Raw genomic sequence first — 22783 nt, forward strand, 5'->3', positions numbered from 1 at the left:
TTTTTAAATACCAAAAGTTTTGTTTAGAGGTCAAATTTCAGAGTTTTGGCTGTGTTTGGAGTGTTTGCCTTAGGAAGCAATGCCATCGAAGAGGCCAGCCAATATGCAGAGTTAGCCTTGAGGACGAGTGGAAAGCAGAGGGCAAACAGCCTACCCTCCAGAAGAGAAGCTGTTGAACAGAGAGGCCATCAGGCTGCCTCTTCACTGTAGGATTGGGGAAGGAATGGGCGGGCCTCCAGCTCTCAGTCTGAAGTTACTCCAGAGGCGGCCCATAGTTCTCACTGGTTTAATTAAAGGCTCTGGGCTGTGTATATTACTCTAATGACACCTTGATCTCAACCACCGCAAGAATTTAGCTACCCTATACCCATATTTCCATCACATACTATTAAATAGGATTAAGATGATTTTCAGTATATTCTTCCTAAAATTTTCTCCCTTATCCAATTTCCCCAGCACCCTTTTAGTGCCACAGTTTTCCCTTTCCTGTCCCTCATGTGTAATAGTGGAAAGAGTTAAAATATCATCAGCTTAGAGATACACAGAGGCTCTACACTTGGTCGCTGTATCACCTGGGACATTTGTTCACCTCTGAGTCTTAATTTCCTTTTCCACAAAATTATATCAATAAGATAGCACAGAGAGTTTCCATGGAGATTAATTAAAGATGTGACATGTAAATGGCATAAGTTTAGCACCCAGTAGGTGCTTAGCTTTGTTAGCCACTCCCCCTCTTCCATTCCCCTATTCACTGCTCTTGTTGGTTCCCAATATTGATCTGTTTATCCCATCCCTGAATAGTCTGAGTGAAGATTGTTCTTAATGACCAAATTAGGAAAGAGGAAAAGTAGGTGAAAACTAAAAACTAGTACCATCCATTTTCCTCACTTTTGAAGGAATTGGAAAGGAGGAAATCCAGCATCCTGGGTTTTCAGCACTCTCTCCTTCTCTGATTCCTTTGGTCCTCATCCACTCACTCACCAGTGAAGAGGAAGACCTCTGTCCACGAGATGCATGGAGGACATTTCAGCCGAGGGAAAATTATCAGCAGTTTCTTGATTTTACATTTACAACAACCAGAACTGCCCAGCCAGTGGTGATTCTTCTAACACCGGGGCCAAATGATAAAAGAATTCATTGAAAGAGCTTAGGATTCATAGCAATACATTAGCATAAAACAAGACATTAATGATGCTAATGAGAAAATAATGTTACTTACCTGCCTTAAATATGGTATTCTGAAACACACAAAATGACAAAACCATGGTGAGCAGTTGTATAGATTTATAGATACTACTCTAACCAATGGGCTTCGGCAGCAGTAAAGAATCTGCCTGACAATGCAAGAGATGCAGGAGACAGAAATTCAATCTCTGGGTTTGGAAGATCCCCTGGAAGAGGAAATGGCAACCCACTCCAGTATTCTGACCGGGAAAATCCCATGGACAGAGGAGCCTTGTGGGCCACAGTCCATATGGTCACAATGAGTCAGAAACGACTGAGAGACTGAGCATACCCACACTTTAACCATAAAAAATACGTTGGATGTGACACAGGAAGACAAAGATGTTATACATGATCCTTCATAGATCCCTTTATTAAAACTCAGACTGATTTTTAGAGAAATTAGGCTGTCTTCTAAGTTGTCTTCTTTTAATCAGGGAATTCAGGTTCCTTTTTTCCTCTAATTTGCATTCAATTCCTGTTCTTCATTGCCATCTCCTATGAAATACTATGTTTCACATTTTGTATCTGTTTACATATATCAAAGACTACATATTTATGATCTTGATGTTTTCAGAACAAAACACCTCAGGACTTTGAGTATTCATGTGTTCATTATTGTACAAAGGAAGCATTGTGATTTTTTTAAATGGTAACCTGGCCAAGATACACTGAGGTGCTTTAGTAAGAATCATTCCTATTTATTTTTAAAATGCAGCCACATCAGTATTAAACTACAAGGTTGGCACTGGGAATGGTCAGTCTTTCTTTAAGTGTTACCCACAGCTAAAAAGCAACTGTATATCACTTCCTGTGCTTCCTTCCCTTTGCTTGGTTTTCCAGACATATCCAAGGTTTGCAAGGTCCTTTCTTCTTGCTCTCTCTACTCTTCTATACTCTCCCATTGAAAAGTAATAACTGGCGGGTATTTACAGCAGGGGTGTCCTCAGCACTAGACTATCAAACCAAAAGGTGTACATAAGGTGGCTGATATCTTCATCTCCATCAGACAGAAGAAGCCAGTGCTGGATCTGAGCTGGGAGAGTGGACCTCTGGAGTATCTAATATTGCAGTGGAGTGCTAAGCGTTTCTGCCATGCATGCCCAGGCTTCCTGCATACGGGGCACTAGATATTAGATCCCTTTCACCATCCACAAAAGATCCCCTGGAATAGAAAAACTCTGATCAAATCCTAAATAAAAATGGAAAAAGAACACTGTGACCCATGAGAGCTTCCTTTTCTTTCCTGTATCAATGCTGACTTGAAAACCTGACCCTTACCTCCTCTTTGCATGATTATCAGAAGAGGTTCACAATTGCCATGAGAGAGAATATATTCCAGTGAAGGTCCTAGGGATCTATATTAAGGTGTTCATTTACCTAATAGGGCTTCCCTGGTGTCTCAGACTGTAAAGAATCCGCCTGCAATGTGGGAGACCTGAGTTCAATCTGATCCCTAGGTTGGGAAGATCCCCTGGAACAGGGAACGGCTACCCACTCCAGTATTCTTGCCTGGAGAATTCCACGGACAGAGGAGCCTGGCAGGCTACAGTCCATGGGGTGACAAAGAGTCAGACACAACTGAGTGACTTTCACTTTTACCTAGGAAGATATTTATGCGAAATGAGCTGCTTCCCAGAATTGCAGAAGGTTCCACAGGGAAAGATGTTAGGTCTGACACACACAGCAAGAATCGAGGCCCTAATTTAAGCCCCGTTGAACTTTCAATTGAGAGTTTTTCATTATTAGGATTTGAAATCCCAGGCCAGGCTATATTTAAGTTTAAGTCAGCCAACTATAAGAACAACTTGGCCATATGCCTCTTTTTCAAAGAACTTTATTCCTTCAGCCCCAGGCTTAGAATTTGATAACATGTTTTCTATGGATTTTTTTTTCCTCTTCACATCAAACAATATTAAAGAGAAAAAAATAGAGGGAAAAACACTAATTATTCCCATATGTATACTCTGATACGGCCAAGTGGAATTACTGGCAGTTTCCTTAAACACACACTCTGGTTCCAGATCTCTACACATGTGGGCACAGACCCTCCTCAGCCTCTGCCTGTCAGAATCCCACCCATTTTTTTTTTTTCAAATCCCACCCAAAGGTCTCTTTCTCTGTGTTGCCAGCTCTCATCACCTCAGTCAAAAATAATATTGCTTCCTCTAATGTCTTCTTGTGTCTTCTTGTGTCCTCTTGTGTCCTCTTGCTTGCTCTAATGTCTTCTTGTGTCCTCTTGTGTCTTCTTGAGGCCCCTTTGCTGTAAGGCCTGTATTAGCCCTTCTGCATAACCTCTACTGATCCCAAGCAGCTTGGTGACAGCAGCTTTGCATGAATCTGCATTTTTACAATGATTCCTGGCAGTGTCTTAAATGTGAGAGGTACTTTCAAAATATCAATATTTTGCCTCTGGGTGGTTAAAAATTGGGGAAGTGGAAAATTTAAAGGGGTAGATATTCAACAAAGACGCTGACCTCTGCCAGTCTCCTCCTTAAGAGCTCAACCTCCCATGCCGAGGGTCAGGGGCCTGGAGTGTGTTTACTCAGGGCGTTAAAGCACTTCAAGTTTACTCTTCACTGGGAAAACTTTATTTATTTCTTTGTAATGAAGGGTGGTAATTTATACTCAGAGCTTTATGCTTATGTGAAGCGGCTTTTCACGTACGTCGTTTGTCACACCCAGATCTTCTACCCGGCTGGGCTGCAGCTGCCCTGGAGAAGGCGAGCGTGCTTTCCCTAACCTTTACCACCAGAAAGATTTTTCCCGTGCCCAGGCATTGTTTTCCTTCTGCTGCCGTTTTCTCCTCCCTGTCTCTTTTCCTCTGAACTCCCAGTGAGGGCCGCTTCTCCGGGCTTCGTCAGCGCGGAGGCAGGGCAAGGCCACAGGGCAGGGCCGTGCTCGCGTGGGCTTCCCCACCGCGCCGCTCTCGGCTCTGCGGGACCTGCCTCTCCCGGGCTCGCGGCCGGGCGCGCCCCGTCCCGTCTCCTGCCCCGCTCCGATTGGGTCTGCGAGGTCACGTGGGAGCCGAGGGCTGGAATTCTGAGTTGTGGCTCCTGGCACTCCTTTTTTTCTTTTTTTTTAAAAATCGCTGGGTCTGTTGAGCTCTGCCGGGCTGGGTGCCTCGCTCAGTGACTGAGGCTGGAGGCAGACGGAAACCGCCACAAGGGCAGAAGAAAGTCTGCCGGGATGTTGAGTCAGGGACCCCGGACCCCAGCTTCAGGTTGCTACTATCTAAATGCCATGACACCTGAGGGCCAGGAGATGTATTTGCGATTTGATCAGACTACGAGACGCTCTCCTTACAGGATGAGCCGGATTCTAGCACGCCATCAGCTAGTGACTAAAATTCAACAAGGTGAGTCGCTGGTAGCGGAAGGCTGTTGCTAATTCTGATTTCTGTGGGCTCTCTTTCATGCTAACCCCGTTTTTAAAAATGACTGTTTTCACTTTACAATACATGGATTTCTATGCCACGCCGCGCATACCTTTCAGAAATGCTGCCGTTTTAAGCAAACAGTGACAGCGCTTAGCTGCCGCATAAGTCAACGGTAAAGTCCACAGAAAACTTCAGGACGGGACAGTGAACCATCAGTTTCCGAGACTCAATGTGTGTCTACAGAACAAATGAGACAGGTTTCCTCAGTACGGATTTTAGGAGCTTTTCAGCAGGTTCCTCACGCTCTGTCACATTTAAAACTTGGACACTTGTTTATTTAATTGGGAGAAGGCGAAGAACTAACTTCCACCCTGCCAAGATTCTTTAGAACACTGTTAGTGACAGGAGAAAGTTAAAATTCTATTCTTAAGGCCTTTGGGCTGACAACCAAAGTCACATTCTCTGCCTGTTTGTACGTTTATGTCAGCAGTTGCCACTGATTTGTTGATATTGTTCTTCTAGTAAAAGATAAAAGTGTCTGCTAACCTCAAAACAAATCTTGTAACAGAAGCACCAGCTTTGTAAGGCAGACAGGAGAGGATGCTGATTACAAGCTGCTAGGTGTCCCTTTTTATTCTCAAGGCGGGTGGGGGGAAATCACTAAAGCTCTTTATGCTCCGGAAATAGTTTAAAAGGTGCTGTTTATCTTAGGATAGGTTTGTGTAGAGTAGAAAGATGAGCATTCCTAAGAAACTTCAGTTGCCCATTTAAAAGACATACACACATACCTACACATATACAATATGCTTATGAAGTTTATAACCAGCCCCTTGCAGACTGACTAAATAGCTAAATTATTATATTGGTGATACATAAATTGACCAGGATTTTCTAGAGCCATTACAAAAATACAACTTCCACTTAAATGAGTTTAAGATTATATTGAATTTTAGAGGGGAAGCTGGGGTTCGTAATCATGAAAATCTTATTGTAATGTTTCCAAAAGGAACAATATGTATTCTAGTGAGCAGCATTTGATGAGATTGTTTCCTTGGAAATTAGGATTTGTTTTTAAAGGTTCAGGAACTGGTTATGTGTGAAGGATACTGGTCCTACATACCGGTCTGATTTCAGGAAGGATATTATGTCATTCCATAAACTCTGTGTGCAGGTCTTGGTTGAATAGAAACAAAAGTAATCATTTCCCTGTGGCTTGATTTAAAAATACACTAGGCTTAGAATAAAAGCCAGCTCCATTTTAGTTTTAGAGATTTCTAACAATAGTGCTTTACCAGACATCATCATCATTATGGACATAGGGGCTCAGTAAATGTTTGGTGACAGTTTGATGGCTTATATAGTCTGTGCTCTGTAAATGTTCCTCAGCATGCTCATAAAGTGTGTTATGTTAGAAACATTGCATACAAATAGTTTGAAATATCTTTGTCAATCTCCTTAAAGAAGTTATAGTGATTTATTTCATAAAAAATTATTCATGTTCTTTCTGGAATGAAGATTATTTTTCCAGTAAGGACTTGAGATGTTATGAACACATGTATGATCATTGAAAGTGTATTCTGTGTCAGTGTTTCATTTTGTCTAATTAGAAAATTTGAGCATTCTTACCTTTTTTTTAATATTGGGCAATGGAATATTTGAAGCTAATGAATGCCTAAAAATTAAGTGACAGTTAGGATCATAGGTAAAGCATGCAAGAATTCCAACAGTCCAATGATTAGGAGCTTGTTATTTGTTAATAATGAGTTAGATGGTGAGTTAATAATACAATGTGAAATTGTATCATAAGACTTTGAGAAAGCAGAAGCAAAACGATTTTACTGGGTTTACTGTATGAATACATTGGTTTCCTGTAATAGTAGAGAATATTGACTGAACATTTATAATATATCATGTTCTGCTCTGAGGGTTTTATATTATGTATTTCAATTCATTTTATCCTCAAAAAGTACATCCTTGTAGGTGAGTACTATTATTATACCCATTTTAGAGGTGAGAAAACAGAAGTACATAGAGTTTAAATAATTTCTCCAAAGTTACATAGTAAGAACTGGTATTTGAATGTATCTGTAGAGACCATGCTCAATCATACTCTAAACCATTTTTTAGTTTTTATAGTGAGGGTTAAACTACCAAACCTGTGGTTGATTTCTGAATTGTATATTTCAATCTTTTCTACTCAGGATATAGCACTGAACCATATTATAGAATCATCATGAGATTTCCAGTCAGGTCTTATTTCTCTGGTGGAACAAAGTGCTCTGTGTTTTACCTTCCTCAAGCAGTTAGTACCCAATAGTACATGACGTCTGTTTATTTTACTAATGGCCTACAATCATTCAGTTAAAGCTTATCAAGTGCGTATTAAATTAATAGCATCATTATTTTTTGTAGCTCACTTATTGGTATCTTGAAATGACAGCCACTTCACTAAAATGGTTTTCACTACTCTGCTATAGATATTTCAAGAAAGATTGGGCATTGTATTAATACAATTTGGGGGCATGAAGACATAGTCTTTCATGGCTGTTGGGAACAGTGCAAACAGGAGTAAGTTGCTCCTCTCTGACCTCATTACAATGAGATAATCATTGAATGGCATGGACATGATTCAACAGTAGATCCACTCATGGGAGGGAAAAACAAGGAAGGGAAATAAAGGAATCTTTGATGATGCATAGGATCAGAATGAGTTGCTAAAACCCAGGATGAATCTAAACTTGCTCATCTTAGGGTATGCTCCAAAATATACATGCACCATTTCTCTAGCTGTCTCTTTAGTTCTGAAGTCTTAAGTCCAGTTAAAAAGAGAAGCAATGTTTAAAATAGAGTGTTGTTTTACAGAGTAAAAACTTATCACATAAGTTATACTGCTCATAGTCCTTACCCCACAATCTTGCTGAATCAATGGGGAAATTGTTATAGGGAGAGAGGATGGAAATAATAATGGTCCTTATTTCCCTCACAGGCAGGCACTTGGGATGGACAAGAGGGAGGATGCTAAGGAGGTGGAGGAAGAGTATATTAGGCCATGGAAGGGGAGAATGGGGATTTTATGTCATTGCTGCTGCTGCTAAGTCACTTCAGTTGTGTCCGACTCTGTGTGATCCCATAGACGGCAGCCCACCAGGCTCCCCCGTCCCTGGGATTCTCCAGGCAAAAACACTGGAGTGGGTTGCCATTTCCTTCTCCTTTATGTCATTAGATGGCTACAATTTATTGGCTACATGTGTACTATGCTTAAGTCTATACACACACACCTTACTAGGAAATTCAAATTGAGGCAGATATATAAATGTGATTACTTGCTTTGTGAAAGAATTCATCATGCTATTAAATGTAAAAAATATGTTAATGCTTTAAATAGCATGAAATGGACCTGATTGCAATAAAGTCCACTGAACTCTAGAGAAAAAAGGAGACAGGGATGCAGGCTCTCTTTAGACGCTGTCTCATTCTTTTACTGTGGCAAGTTTCAGACTTTCACTGGGCCTTCATTTCTTGATGAGGAAATGAGATGGTCAGACTGTGATTCTGGTTCTCAGGGTATTTCTGTGGTTGAGGCAGTAACTTCTTGAACTAGAGTGCATAAAGCAGGGAAATTTAAATCCAGAGTGACAAAGCCAAAAGGGAAACAGAGCAGCAATCTAATGTGGAACAGATCAATGACTTCTAATTTTTCTACATCTTGTCAAGGAAATGGTGAAATGGAAATCAGATTTTAATTCTACTTCTGATGCTAATTAATTGTGTGATCTGGGGAAAGTAACAACTTCTCTGGGCCATTCTTTTCTTCTTGCATAAAATGAAAGAGTTTGAATTAAGTAAGCACGAAGTTCCCATTGTCTCTAAAATTCTAGGATTCTGTGATCACAGGTTATTACTTTAAGAGAAAGATGATGCTTATTTACATTTTCCGTATTATGTCATTCAACATCTACCCGGGCATGCTTCTTTGTTACCTGTTTAATGCTCTCATTATCAATTTACTAGGAACATGAGGATGTCCAGTCTTGTGGACTATTTAAATGTCAGTATAAGCTGTAACTGTAAAGGTTAGTTATAACTATAAAGGAACTTGTAAAACCTTTCTTTCTCAGGAGTCCTGGACTGTACCATAGAGTTATTGTAATGCCTGGCCCCTTAAAAGGATTGTAGGGACCAGAGAGTTAATGTAGGTATACCCCCATGCTCACCAAAAAAACCCCTCTTTTCTTGATAGAAAATGTAGAGTGTAGAAATTTCACTAATAGGAGAATTAGTGAAAATTGGACCTGCACTTTCATTGACTTTTTATCTGAGACTATTTTTAGAGATAGCTCCTGAACTCATCTAGAGTGGAATAAACTGCCATTTTTATGTTCACAGAGAATGGAACTGGGCATTAGTGATGTATTCACTCTCATGCCTCTATCAAGTCAAATGATATCTTGGGGATCTGCCCATCAAATGATATCTTGGGGATTTGCCCAACCTAAGTGGTGGCATTGCTCATCCCTGGTATAAGAAACCTCCACCCATTGAGTAGCATCAGCCAAAATTAAATAATTCTCTGGGGTTTTTTTTGGGGGGGGGATTGCCCTTTCTCTGTGCCTTGCATTCTCTTAGTCAACTACTTTCAGAAACAGAGGATGAATACACCCGCAGAAAGACAGATGAACACAGAAAACAGGGTGAGAATGTGTCAGTCATGTGAGAGTGCTGGTCAAAAGTTCTTAAAAAAAAAAAATTGTCAGAAATTCACATTTCATGAAATCAGAGCCTCTTTCTATTCTGTGCTGGTGGACTGGAGGGCCTGTACAGAAAGGACACTATTCGACTAGAAGTTACAGGAAAATCTGTTAAGTGAATTAAGTCAACTAACTTTGAATAACATTTTAAAAATCATCACATAGTAAAAATGTGAGCAGTCAAGAAATAAGTACTAGAAGGAAATTATCAAAGAGCAATATGCTTGTACACATATAAAACTTGAGAGTTTAACTTTAACCAAATTGTGACTTTCATAGCTGCACTCCACTGAGCTTATTAGTTCTGAACTTATAAACACCCTTCCCAGATGCAGATTTTGTGACATTAGTTTAAGTGAGCAGAAATTCACTGATTCATTTTTTCCTCATTTCTCCTCCCGCCCCATCCTATAATCAGTGCTTTAATTCTTAGTAAATTTAGGACATTGGTCAACTCTTTTAAAACAAGGTTCCCTATTTCCCTAGCAAGCTAATCATGGCCAATTAGAAGCACAAGTTGGGGGGGCGGGGGGCGTGGAGAAAGAAAATCACCAGTAGTGGTCTGAGCAATTGATGGCCCAGACTTACTTAGATAGAAAACAAGTGGGTTTTAGTAAACGTCCTATATAAAGGAAAATGCATGCTTGCTCAGTTGTGTCTGACTCTCTGCGACCCCATGGACTGTAGCCAACCAGGCTTCTCAGTCCATTGGATTCTCCAGGCAAGAATACTGGAATGGGTTGCCATTTCTTCCTCCAGGAAATCTTCCCAACTCAGGGACTGAACCATTGGCAGGCAGGATTCTTTACCACTGAGCCCATGTAAGGGAAAATACATTGGTGGAAATTTAGTGGAACAGATGATCATGTGCTCTGTCCCTGTGTCTCATTAGCTGTGAGAATGAGGTGCTGAGACTAGGGAAGAACACACAAGAAGATGATCATGCATTGCACACCAGATCTTTGAATGAAATGAGGATCATGTGAAAATCATCTTCTGTCTCCTCAGGGGCAACCTGAATATGATTTTGGTGTGGGTAAAGACATTATGTCTTAATTTACATTCTACCTCATTTTCTTAAAGGATTTGGGGTAGTTCAGAGAAGATGCAAGTCAGTTTTAAAAAAGATAAATCTGGTGAAAAAGAAAAATGTAGGTCGATTCAGTTCAGTTCAGTTCAGTTGCTCAGTCGCGTCCTACTCTTTGCAACTCCATGGACTGTAGCACGGCAGGCCTCCCTGTCCATCACTAACTCCCGGAGCTTGCTCAAGCTCATGTCCATCGAGTCGGTGATGCCATCCAACCATCTCATCTTCTGTCATACCCTTCTTCTTCTGCCTTCAATCCTTCCCAGCATCAGGATCTTTTCCAGTGAGTCAGTTCTTCACATCATGTGGCCAAAGTATTGGGGTTTCAGCTTCAGCATCAGTCCTTCCAATGAATATTCAGGACTGATTTCCTTTAGGATTGACTGTTTGGATCTCCTTGCTGTCCAAGGGACTCTCAAGAGTCTTCTCCAACATCACAGTTCACAAGCATCAATTCCTCAGCACTCAGCTTTCTTTATGGTCCAACTCTCACATTCATACATGACTACTGAAAAAACCATAACTTAGACTAGGTGGACCTTTGTTGGTAAAATAATGTCTCTGCTTTTTAATATGTTATCTAGGTTGGTCATAGCTTTTCTTCCAAGGAGTAAGCTTCTATTAATTTCATGGCTGCGATTACCATCTGCAGTGATTTTGGAGCCCAAGAAAATTAAGTCTGTCACTGTTTTCATTGTTTCCCCATCTGTTTGCCATGAAGTGATGGGACCAGAGGCCATGATTTTCGTTTTTTGAATGTTGAGTTTTAAGTAGGTCAATTAACAAGATAAAAAGAGATATATAGAGATATTATATAAAAATTTATAATGTAAGGCCCTGAATAATTATTAAAAGCATGCTGCAGGTTTAGCTTGAGCCTTCCTAATCTAAGAAAAGAGGAAAACATGATCAGGGAAGATTTGCCATGTCCGTAAGGTAAAAACATAGCAGTACAGCTTTCCCTGGGACTTGATACACAGGAGCAGTTTCTCATAAAAAAATCCCATGGTGCTTTTTAACATTCTTACAGTGGATTCAATAGCAAACCCCTTACAGCGTCCTATAGTGAAAGTAGAGGCATAACAATAAATTTTAATTCAGTAAAACTATTTGAGGATGGAGTGGGCAGATCACAGCAAGGAGGTTCAGTATGTAATCCTCTGATTCCCTAGCTTGACCTAGAAATAGCATGGAAACTGGAGACAATTTTGCTGTGTCTGAGAACTCTAGTTACATGGACGGATGGATGGATACTTAGACAGATGGATAGTCAAGAGGAAGAAGTTTTTGTGGTTAAGTAATTTTGAGAAAAACTACATCCCCTTTCCTTTCTTGGAAATTCATATTTATGAAAGGCTCAGAGAAACCCTGCAGAAAGTAATTTAACCTTGTTTAAATGCACATTTTTCATTATTAAACCATTTTTTACTGGATACCAGGAAGTGACACATGTGAAACCCATGTTCCCCAAGGAACACATTTTAGAAAGTCTGGTTTAGGAAAGTGCAGGGCTGTGTGGTTCATTCAGATCATTTTCTTTGAACATACTTCTTGCATGAATTAATAATTTGAGATTATATCTTACAAAGTAACATTGCAAGTATTCTGTTTTCAAATAAGACCAACTCCATATACTTTAAAAATCAGCTGGGTAAACTCAGGATGATATCTTTCATGAAAATAAAAAGGAAGATCCTAACCTGATTAGGTGGCCTCTGCACATTTGCCCAGCAGAAAACTGAAGGGGTAGGTATATGGACAGAGTTAATCATTGTAATAATAGTACAAATAATCTTCAAGTAACCCTACAAAATAGGTTCTATTGGGCCAGAAGATAGAAATTATTGCTTTTTAGCTCTGGATCTGTCTAACCTACAATAAAGCCGAAGTCCTAGTTGAATCCCAAAAGGGTCCGACATTGTAGCAGCTAATTCAGAATATTCCATTACTGCTGGGAAGTGGAGTCACTGCCCCACAGGAAAGAAACAGGAAACTCTTTAGGGGTCACAAATTCTCCCTGGTGGCTCAGAGTCAATTTCTGACTCAGGGTCCAGTTGTATCCTTGGTTACATAATGTCCCTCTCAGAACGACAGAATAAAGTGACCTGATAGATAATAGGTCATTTTTAATAGTAAAATCTGTTTGGTCCAGTTGTATAAGCAACTTACCAAGTTTTCCGTGAAGACTACAGATATTCTTAAGGTTTTCTTTTTTCCTCCTGCTGGCAAAGAGATAACGAATTAACATCTGCATTATGACTGATGCTTTTTGAGAGAAATCCACAGAATATCAAGAGGCTGCAACAGAAAGCATGAAGAATTAGTCCATATCATGTTGCCCAAATCCCTATGCCATAAAGTCATACAGGGTCATGGCAATCACCATAGAAGGGTGCCGCGTAGGGCAGGGTAGACACAGATTACTGTGAAAATGTATACTCTATTGTTTGAAAAGACATGAATTCTCTTTTTTTGGAGAAGCTTAGGGTCAAAAGGAATTTAAATGGAATGGTTAGAAAATGACTTAAAATTGGAGAACATGCTAATGCTGTTAGAAAAAAGAAACCAATAGAAATACATCCAAAATGTCTGGCTAGGCTCTCAAATGACTTCCCTCACAACAATTGTAGAGGTCTGACAGAGGCAGAGCTGACTAAATACCAGTATTTTGCATTGCCACGTCTCTAACATTCTGATAAAGCACTATGCTGAAACAGGGTAGAGGAGAGAGTGGAGGTTGTAAGGGAACTGGCAGTCACCAAATAACTAATTTACATGTCAGTATCTTGAGCTGAAGAAGGCATTCTCTCCCTGCATTCCTACTCTCCCTGCATCCCCACTCTCCTCTTCCTGGTAATTTTGAAAATCATGCATATGGATGCCAAGAACTTTTGATTAGTATTCCATCTGTATAAGTGAACAGTGGCATCCCATACACATTTGTATTCACCAGAGGGCACACTGGAAAAAAAAATACAGTAGTCATAAAATCATTTTCCTCTGAAAGCTTTACTACCCCCAAATTATCTATAATATTTAAAATTACTATAAGAAATAAGAAAGATTCACAATTCCAATGACAATCACATTCCAACCATCCTTACCTAAAGACTAGGGCTCAATGTAAGAAAATATAGTAAGCAAACATCCATGTACATTTGGCCCTTCAAGGTACTGTATGAGCAAATGAAGAATAAATGATGTCCTGTATACTGAGTTTGCTAAGGCAGGCATACCTACTGCCCCATTTTTTGTGTCCTCAGAAAGTGTCCACCACAAAATCTGAAACAAAAGGTGTATGTGTCGAGGGGGGCAGAGGGGTTGTTGTTATTATTTTGTTTTTTATCTTAAGCCATAATGAGAAACATTGTCATTCCCAGCTGTGGTTTCCTGGGCACAGCAGTTACTCTCTCTCAGTTGCCCTGAACTGACCTGCAGTGGTGGGTTTAGGCCGAGTTTCAACTCATAAAGATAAATAGCAAAGTCTGTTGATCCCCACCTTCCGCCAATAAAAGAGGCAGGAAATGTTCCTGGCTCTGGGACCGACTTGGTGGTAAACTGTGAAGAGAGAGGGCAGCAGTGTTGGGGGAAGGGGGCTGTGCTTTTGCTAGACTGGAGTGAAGAGTGGGAGTGGGGAGCGGTGGGAGCAAGGTTCTAGACAAGCCTTAATGGCCAGTCTATAGATGGTTATATCTACATATCTGATGGTTTTAACTGTATATCTGAGTTCCCCTGTCATCATGTTGTGATTTTTCTAAACTGTTAACTCTGTGCTTGCTAAGTTGCTTCAGTCATGTCTGACTCTTTGCGACCCTATGGACTGTAACCTGCCAGGCTCCTCCATCCATGGGATTCTCCAGGCAAGAATACTGGTGTATATTGCCATGCCCTTCTGCCAGGGGATCTTCCTGACCAAGGGACTGAACCTGCGTCTCTTATGTCTCCTGCATTGGCAAGCTGGTTCTTTACCACTTGCGAGTTAACTGAGATTTTTCTTAATTTTGTAGAAACTTTTCAGTATTACAGTGGTCTTTGCACAGAGGAGTTCATAGAAAAGAAATGCTGTAAAATGTAAATAAACTTTCTAATGACCAGTTGGCAATTTGAAAATTAAGCACTCTGTTTCCCAAACTCATTCAAACAAGTTATTTAAGAGGCGTTCATTGCCCATTTCATCTAAGTCTTTCATTCCTTTTCATTGAGAGCTATTCTTCATAATTGTTAAATTCCTCCATGATGAAAGACTACATATGAATGTGATCATTAACATTTGTTGAAATTTGTCCTTAAGAGTTGAATGGACTAAGTCAACATGGATTCTTTAGCTTCATTTGTTTATGGATTATATGTAGTCTTAGGTCCTCCTCCATTTTGGTAACCCCAAACTAACAGAATAGAAATATTAGTTAGTCCAGTCTTTTCACATCATAACAAAAATGTTAATCTTGAACTTTGTAGAAGCTTTGTTTTCTAAGATTAAATATTTGATGTCTGCATATGGCATCCTGGAAGCCCTGCAAAGCTATTATAATTGCAATGTGTTCACTGGTAGAATGCATGACAGTTTGTGGAGCAGTCCCATGTGCATTGTCTTTTCGAATATGTGTGTAAGATAGTCCTAATAATCTCAAATTAGGAAGCTGTGTTCCCTAGAATCTTTCAGACACCTGACAAATGCATATGCAACTTGCCTACTTTGAGATGTTTCCAGTCTCCTTTTCCCAAGGTTCCTTTGGAAGCAGATTAATTTTCACTTGGTGTTGCAGTACAGCAAAGCACATTTCCCTGAGTGGACTCTATCGATAAATATAGACTCACTTGATCTAATGAGGAAACTTGGCAGTGAGCAATATGCTTGTAAAACATTAACTAACTAGTAGGGTAGAGATGGTTTCAGAGTCCAACTTTTTCCTTTCCCCCTTCCACGTAGAGTAAAATTACTTCCTCACCTCCAGCCTACAGTTAATTCTGTTTCTTGTGGAGCCATTCTGTTTCCGTTTCACATGAGGTTTCTCCTCTCTCTCTTGTCTCTGTGTGGTTACTTGAGTGGAACTGGCTGTGGACACTGCAGCTTCTATCCTGTTTTGTTCCATAAGGCAGGAATGACGTGGAATGGAGACAGGTTCTTTTCAGCTCATTAACTGTCAGTCACGCTGCCTCCTGGCTGTTGGAGTCTACACAGCTGTGTCCAGAGGTACAGGCGCGCCATGCCTCCCGGGCTGAGCAGAACTTTTCCACTGGGTCACCCAAGTGAAAAGAAAAGTGTAAGTCGGGGTTTGTCATGGAGAGGCAACATAGTTTATTAATGTTTCTATGCATTTAGATCAAATATTCAGGTCTGGGATTGATGGTTTGACTTTTTATAAATTTTATGCCTCAAATTTTAGCTCTTGAAATGTTTACAAAAATTTTATAACACTGACAGTATACTTACACCTACTTTTATTGAGGATTCCCTATTATGTACCCAGGACTGTTTTTAGCACATATATTACTATTTTATTTAATTTTCATGAAGACACGAGTGTTAAATTTACTCATCTAGAAAATAAACCTAGGATGGCCTAACACTCAAGGCCTTACACTTACAGGCCTTCATTTTTCAGATGAATAAACAAAGAGAGTTAGGTAACTTTCCCAGAGTTTCCCAGCAAGTAGGTGGCAGAGCTGGGCATTTAACTCAAGTCTCTGTGATTCTGAAGTCCACGTCATTCACTACTGAAAACCCCAGCACCCTTATAATTATGTAAGCGAGTCTGCCTGGATCCAACCAGGGTGTTTTGTTTTTTTCATCACTTTGGACCTCGTCTGTTCCCTGCACACCCCCCACTCCACCCCCACACCCAGCCCCGGCCTCAACCAGTCCCTCAAGTTGTTTGAGGACTTTACCTCCAAAACCAACAGCAATTTCCCATTATCATCCTTCATACTAACTGCCCTCCTGCCTGCTGGCTGCTCTTCATCATGGACACTTTGTCCAAAGTAAACGTTGCGGCAGCAGCATTTGGCCTTTGGCAAGGAATCTAGCAAGATTAGGTAGGAGCAAGCATAACAGAGGGAAAGAACAGATTCCTCCACCCCCAACCTCCTTTCCCTACTTCCGATCCTGCAAAATGCCGCCCTTCTTCCTAGAAAGTGCTAAGGGTGGATATCGTAGGCCCGCAGGTTTCCCAGGGCTTAGGGCCCCGGAGCTCAGTGGCTCGTGTGATCTTCACCGTGGGCCTTTTCAGGTGGGAATCCAGGTAGGAATTAGGTCAGACCTGTGGTATTCTCCGGACTCTAGACCTCTAACTCACCAGTTCTTTACTGGAAGGAAAGCCTATGTTAAATCAGGATCTCCATTTCCAAACAGAGGCCCTGGATGGAGATTTTTTTTTTCCCTCCAGATTTTGCAATTTTGACCTCAGTCATGGCTGAGGCCTGCAGACCAGAATAGTTGCAGTTGTGCTCTGCACTTGTAGCTGGAGAACAGTAGCCAGTCAGAAGAAAATATCAATGTTCTGCCAACTTCTGCTGTTTGTGAAATTTTGCCAGAAGCAAAAACAGGATCAAAAATAATAAACAGACCTCCTCCCTTGTTGCATGACTGCTATTTACATAAAGAAATTGATGAACTGACTGTGCTTGTGTGAGTGCTCAGGGAAGGGAGTTTTTAAGGAGAAAAGGTTAATTCTTTGGTAGTTGATTGCATGTGATTTGAGGTTTTCTCAGATAATTGGTTTTTAAAGAAATAACCCATAATATAGATCGCACTGCTTCTTCAATAGAAGCAGTCTATATAATGGGAAAAACAACCAGACACACAAATTACGTGCAGCTGTAAAACTTTACAGCAAAAATGAATCTTGAGAGCGAAGGACCACCATGAGTCTTAAGTAGGATAGAGATGTTTCCAGTGAAAAGAAAAACCTGGGCTGTAGGGCAAGCTTGGGGAACTGGAAGGCAGGAGGCTGGGTTCTAGGACAACTTTGTCGTGACCTGATGACCACGGATACTTTTATTTAATCTGTCAGTGCCTCAGTTTCTTCATCTATCAAATGGGAATAATATACCAGCTCCTGCTATTCAGCGATATTATCAAGAGAAAAAAATCAGTGTGAAGTCAGTTCAAACAGAAGTTGTCATCCTCAGTTCTGGCATGGCTAAGTGATGTCAGGGCACCTGTTAGGGATCTCTGGGCCTGAATACGGGCCCAAACACAAGAGCCGTACAAAGCAAGCCCCAACTCTTTAGTCCTCAGCTAGACACAAAACATCACCACACTTGCTTCTCTTCCTTGAATAATAATTTATATCACCCTCCAGGATATGAAAATAATGTGCCACTCTGTGGTCTTGTTTTGTTTTTAGTTGTTTTCCAAATAGACAAGGTATGCTAATTCTTAAATTTATTTTATATTTTCTTTTTATATATTTGATGTGCTGTGAGGGAATCCATATCATTAATTAGGATCATTTTAAATGCCACTTTCTCTTATTTTTCTGCCTTTCTGAGATGTCAAGAATTTTATGTCGTGTTTTTCACTCAGCTGATTCACTCTTAAAGAATAACTCCCCTTTGCCATGAGCAGAATAAAACCTTCTGAAGTGAAAGATACTGTGTGACAGACTTGGGGACTTTGACAAGTCAATGTGTCATAGATCATATGCTTTCCATGTTAAGAATCTCCAGTATAAATTGGACTCCCTGCCAAGGCTAATGCGCAGTGGGGACGGTCCTCTTAGGCAGGATAGCCTGGAGTGGCTGTCGAGCTAGAGGCCTGAAAGATCTTAACCATAGTCCCAGCAGACTGCCTGAGTCCCAGAGGCCTGAAGGAACCTGATGTCACATGCACAGATTATCTGATGAAGGAAGGATGTGCCCAGTGCTTTCCTGGGACCTTGCCCAGCACAGCCTGGCCTGCATAGCCTTGGGAAAGAAAGGTGAAAGCAGGCACACTTTATCAACATATCCCTTTAAGATGTTGGGGGATTGTCCCATAGTTTTGATACCAGGTTTGTGTTTGTTTTGTTTTTAGTGTTTGACTGTGCTAATGATGTTAGATTCCAAGAAGAAGGGCAATTACTAAGCTTAGACCACTGTGAAAATCTTTTTGTTGAATACTGTCTATGTGTAGTTTTTACTTGGAAAGGCTGAATGTCTTGAGTACAGTGGCATTTGAGGGGCACCTTTATGAATTAAGAGGAAGGTGCATGTTTGATGGAGAATAAACCAAGCCTGTGAAGGCTTCCTAAAGCCTTTGCTCCAGCAAAACTGACCTGTTTGGACTGAAGAGTTGGGGCTTGTTTTGTACGGCTCCTATGTTTGGGCCTGTTCTTATTGATTTGTGTCTTGCATATGAGGATGAGGCTAGTGTCTCTCCACCACCACCCAGATTCATGATGCTCTTAAGTTTCTCTGCGGCCTTTATCTTAGCAGAACACATTTCTTGTTTCTAGCTGGCTCTGCTCAACGATTAGCCATTTAAATAAATTATCATGTCTTGTGATTGATACAGATAACTTGACATGGGACTTCGGAAGTCTTCAGAGCCTTAATTTATCAGAGAAGGATTCTCTCAGACATCTTTCCTTTGGCTCTGGGAGGCTGTGTAGTTTGCAGGTGCAATGTGCAGTGAATGAAAACCTGGGCTTTGGTGTTTCCTGGACCTGGGTTCAAATCCTAGTTCCAACATGGATTGGCTCTGTAATCTTGAGCAAGTTCTATGACCTTTGTATGCCTGTTTCCTCATTTAAAATGGGAATAACAATAATAGCATCTACGACCTGGAGTTGTTATGCAATGAAGTGTTGTCACCCATGCAAAGCGCTTATCACAGAGGCAAGCACTTACTCAGGGCTCAATGTACGTTCGTTCGTCTGAAAAGGAAACAGAATGGAAACAGAAAGTGGTCCATTCCACTGTGGATTAATTCCTTGTGAACAACTTGTCCAAGAACATGGAACTCTCCCTTCTGGTGAAAAGCGCATTGTTGCTCTTCTCAGTTCTCAAAAAGTCAGGGTCCATAATTTATAGAGAGCTTACCCCTGTGGTAACACTGTGACACCAGCATCTGTGCTCCCCCTGGGAGGACGGGGTTGGTGGAGAATTTCTCATGAAATCATCTTTGGTAACATTGCGATAACTAACACAAATATTTAAGAGAGGCTGCATTTTGGGAATGAGTATCACTTCCTCTCCATCAGTTACACTAATGGAGAATCTAACCTAGTCAGTATTTCAACAAATAACTGATAAAAGTCAATTGCACAATCTTTGCTGATATTGAGTGTGATGGAAAATTATCAATATATAAAGCATGATCACTGCCCTCAAGGAGATTACAATTAAGTAAGTTAAGACATAAACTATCGTTAACACCGACAGTTCAAAAGAATGACTAACAGGTTATCAAAACATAGGCATTTATATTGAATGCATTGTCAGCAGGGTTGTAATATAAGGAAGAAAGGTTATTGGGCCTGAGCTATGGAAAGAGGCTGTGTTTCCACTGGGCAAAAATCAGAAAAACTCATTCTAAGTAGGGCAGCAGAATGAATTGAAAAGTAAGATTTAAGTAATTAAGAATGTAGTCCATCCTGCTGTATCTTTGGGGAAGGAGAGGGTGGGACAAATTGGGAGAGTGGCATTGAAACATATACCCTGCCATATGTAGAACAGTCAGAGGGAATTTGCTATATGGTACAGGGAGCTCAAACCTGGTGCTCTGTGACAGCTCAGAAGAGTGGGATACAGTGGGAGGTGGGAAGGAGGTTCAAGGGGGAGGGGACATACGTATACCTATGACTGACTCATGTTGATGTATGGCAGAAATGAACACAATATTGTAAAGCAATTGTCCTCCAATTAAAAATAAATTTATTAAAAAAAAAAGCTGACAATTAGCTACTACCAAAAAAAAAAAAATGTAGTCTGTCCTACTGTCCAGCACCAGGAACTATATTCAGTATCTTGTAATAAACCATAATGTAAAAGAATATGAAAAAAATATATAACTGAGTTGCTTTGCTGTATACCATAAGCTAACACAGCATTGTAAATCAACTATACTTTAATACAAAAAATGTATTCTAAATCTGGTGAAATGAGTGGTTGTAGGAAATGAGATGATAAGGTTGGACAAGAACTCCGAGGCCAGACTTCAGTGAATTTGAAATTTCTGTGGTAGGTAATGGGGTGCTACTGAGAGAATTTGAGTAGAGTAGTTGGTTGTAAACAGTCATTTAGAAAGATAAGTAAGTGAACATGGGTTTGAAGTTGTCAGAATTAATGGAGAGAGTGAATAATAATCAAGAAGCATTTGTTTTGACCAGACTGTGTCTAGGCATGATAAATAACTGTCTCATTTAATTCTCATAATAGTAGGTACTGTTGGTGTTCCTATTGTCAGTTCAGTTGCTTAGTCATGTCCGACTCATTGTGACCCCATGAACTACAGCACGCCAGGCTTCCCTGTCCATCACCAACTCCTGGAGCTTGCTCAAACTCAGGTCCATTGAGTTGGTGATGCCATCCAACCATCTCATCTTGTGTTGTCCCCTTCTACTCCTGCCTTCAGTCTTTCCCAGCATCAGGGTCTTTTCCAATGAGTCAGTAAAAGGCTAAATAATTGAGACCCAGACAGGATAAAGTTACTTGTTCACATTTAACCCAAATAACTAGAAGGACTTGAACCCAGGGCTCACTGACTGTATCTTCTTCCACAGCTCAAACACTATAGTTTTGTTGTTACAGTGATTACCTTACCCCAAGGGCTGAGGATTTTAACTGTGGTGATAAAGAAATGATAAAGATAGGATTTAGCTTCATAACTTTTCAGAATAGCAGAATATTTACATACCCTTAAAACTAATGTTCCCAATTACCAATTTATCTCTTCATGTCTTTCCCCTACTCACTATGTTAAGAATTCATTGGTTTGAATTTATTACTATATCTTCTACTAGAAACTTTTATTCTACTTGGAGACACTTGTCAAGTGATTTATATTATCAGTAACTCTTGCTCAGTAAATTCTGGGTCAGCTTACAAGGGACGTTTCCCTGGATTTTAATTGAATTATCTGATAAGACTATACATCCTCAACGATTTACTAGTAAGGAATAAATAAAATTAAGTACTAATATGAAATGAATTTAATATATGTAATAAAGAGATTTAAATTTTAAACTCCTGTGTGTGTGCATGCTCAGTCGTATCCTACTTTTTTGGACCCCATGGACTGGAGCCCCACCAGGCTCCTCTGTCCATGGTATGTCCCAGGCAAGAAGACCAGAGTGTTGTCATTCCTTCTCCAGGGGATCTTCCTGATCCAGGGATTGAACCCGTGGCTCTTGCGTCTCCTGCATTGGCAGGTGGATTGTTTACCACTAGTGCTACCAAACCCCTAGACATTACAAATTGGCTTGAATGATTTCATTTCTCAAAGAAAGGCTTTTTAAAGAGTATTATATACCTAAATACAAACAAAATTTAGTGCCTGACTTTAGAAACATGAATAAACGAAAACACTAGTTATATTGGGCCAATTTGCTGAAATAGTTTGAAACCAGATTAATTTGTAGAGAACCCAATAAACAAATGGGTCTATAGGGTGCGTGATCTCATTTATACCAAATTCTTAAGCAGTCAGTCATTATTTTATTAAAAAAAAAAAGAATTTCAAATATGAACTGTTCTAGAAGTAATTTAAAGATGTTTAAATATTTTATGAAGTATGAAATCGCACATAGTAACCTCAGGCAGGCACCCCACTGGTATTGAATAAATATACTCATATAGAGGTTTTTTTATAAGAGCTATTAATATAAAGTTTTACTTCTTTGCCTGAATTGTAGTTCCTATTCTGAATCTAGCCGCAGGTTAAATTCCAATTAAATGAGATGCCTAAAGAGCCCCCAGGGGACAGAGTTTGTGTGCTTACTTGGATAATGTGCAAATGATACTAAATTTTCTGCTAGAAAGCACACATTCTATTTTCTCAACACAATCTATTCTCTTAACTCCTGTTTAAAAAACAACTTTTCACTGTTTCCCTCAAGTCCAGTCTGTTTCTCTCCTTCTTTATCAAGATGACTATCTCTACACATCAAGATGGGCAAAAGGTCATAGTGAGTCAGGCAAAGTCTCTCTTCTCAGAAGGTCACGGCCACACTTATTCCCATGACCTCTCCCAAGAAGCAAATACTAGAGGTTATGGTTCAAACGCTGGGTCAGCACCAGCTTATTCTCTAGGACAGCCTACTACTGACCCAATTACCAGTTCCTGAAGGTTCTTGGCTTCCCAAGGGAGTGTCCTCCTTTCAGGGTTCACACTTAACATTCTTGTCTGATAGTTACACATAA

At 40.3% G+C, this 22783-nt stretch overlaps 1 protein-coding gene across 6 annotated transcripts in view; it reads left to right on the forward strand.

Moving 5' to 3' along the window:
* The window catches only part of STARD13 (StAR related lipid transfer domain containing 13), a 219686-nt gene that overhangs the window by 54291 nt on the left and 142612 nt on the right, over nucleotides 1–22783 (forward strand). Inside the window, exon 1 of one of the 6 annotated variants that reach the window (XM_043477440.1) lies at nucleotides 4295–4582. The exons of 3 other annotated variants lie outside the window; for them this stretch is intronic. In XM_043477440.1, the coding sequence (XP_043333375.1) occupies nucleotides 4414–4582 (169 nt within the window). In that variant the 5' untranslated portion in view covers nucleotides 4295–4413. Of the gene's footprint in view, nucleotides 1–4294; nucleotides 4583–14383; nucleotides 15703–22783 lie in introns of those variants that run through there. 2 more of the 6 variants (XM_043477444.1, XM_043477446.1) reach the window with 2 other exon arrangements.

The sequence above is a fragment of the Cervus canadensis genome, chromosome 9, assembly GCF_019320065.1.
Source record: "Cervus canadensis isolate Bull #8, Minnesota chromosome 9, ASM1932006v1, whole genome shotgun sequence".
Taxonomy (NCBI): Eukaryota; Metazoa; Chordata; class Mammalia; order Artiodactyla; family Cervidae; genus Cervus; species Cervus canadensis.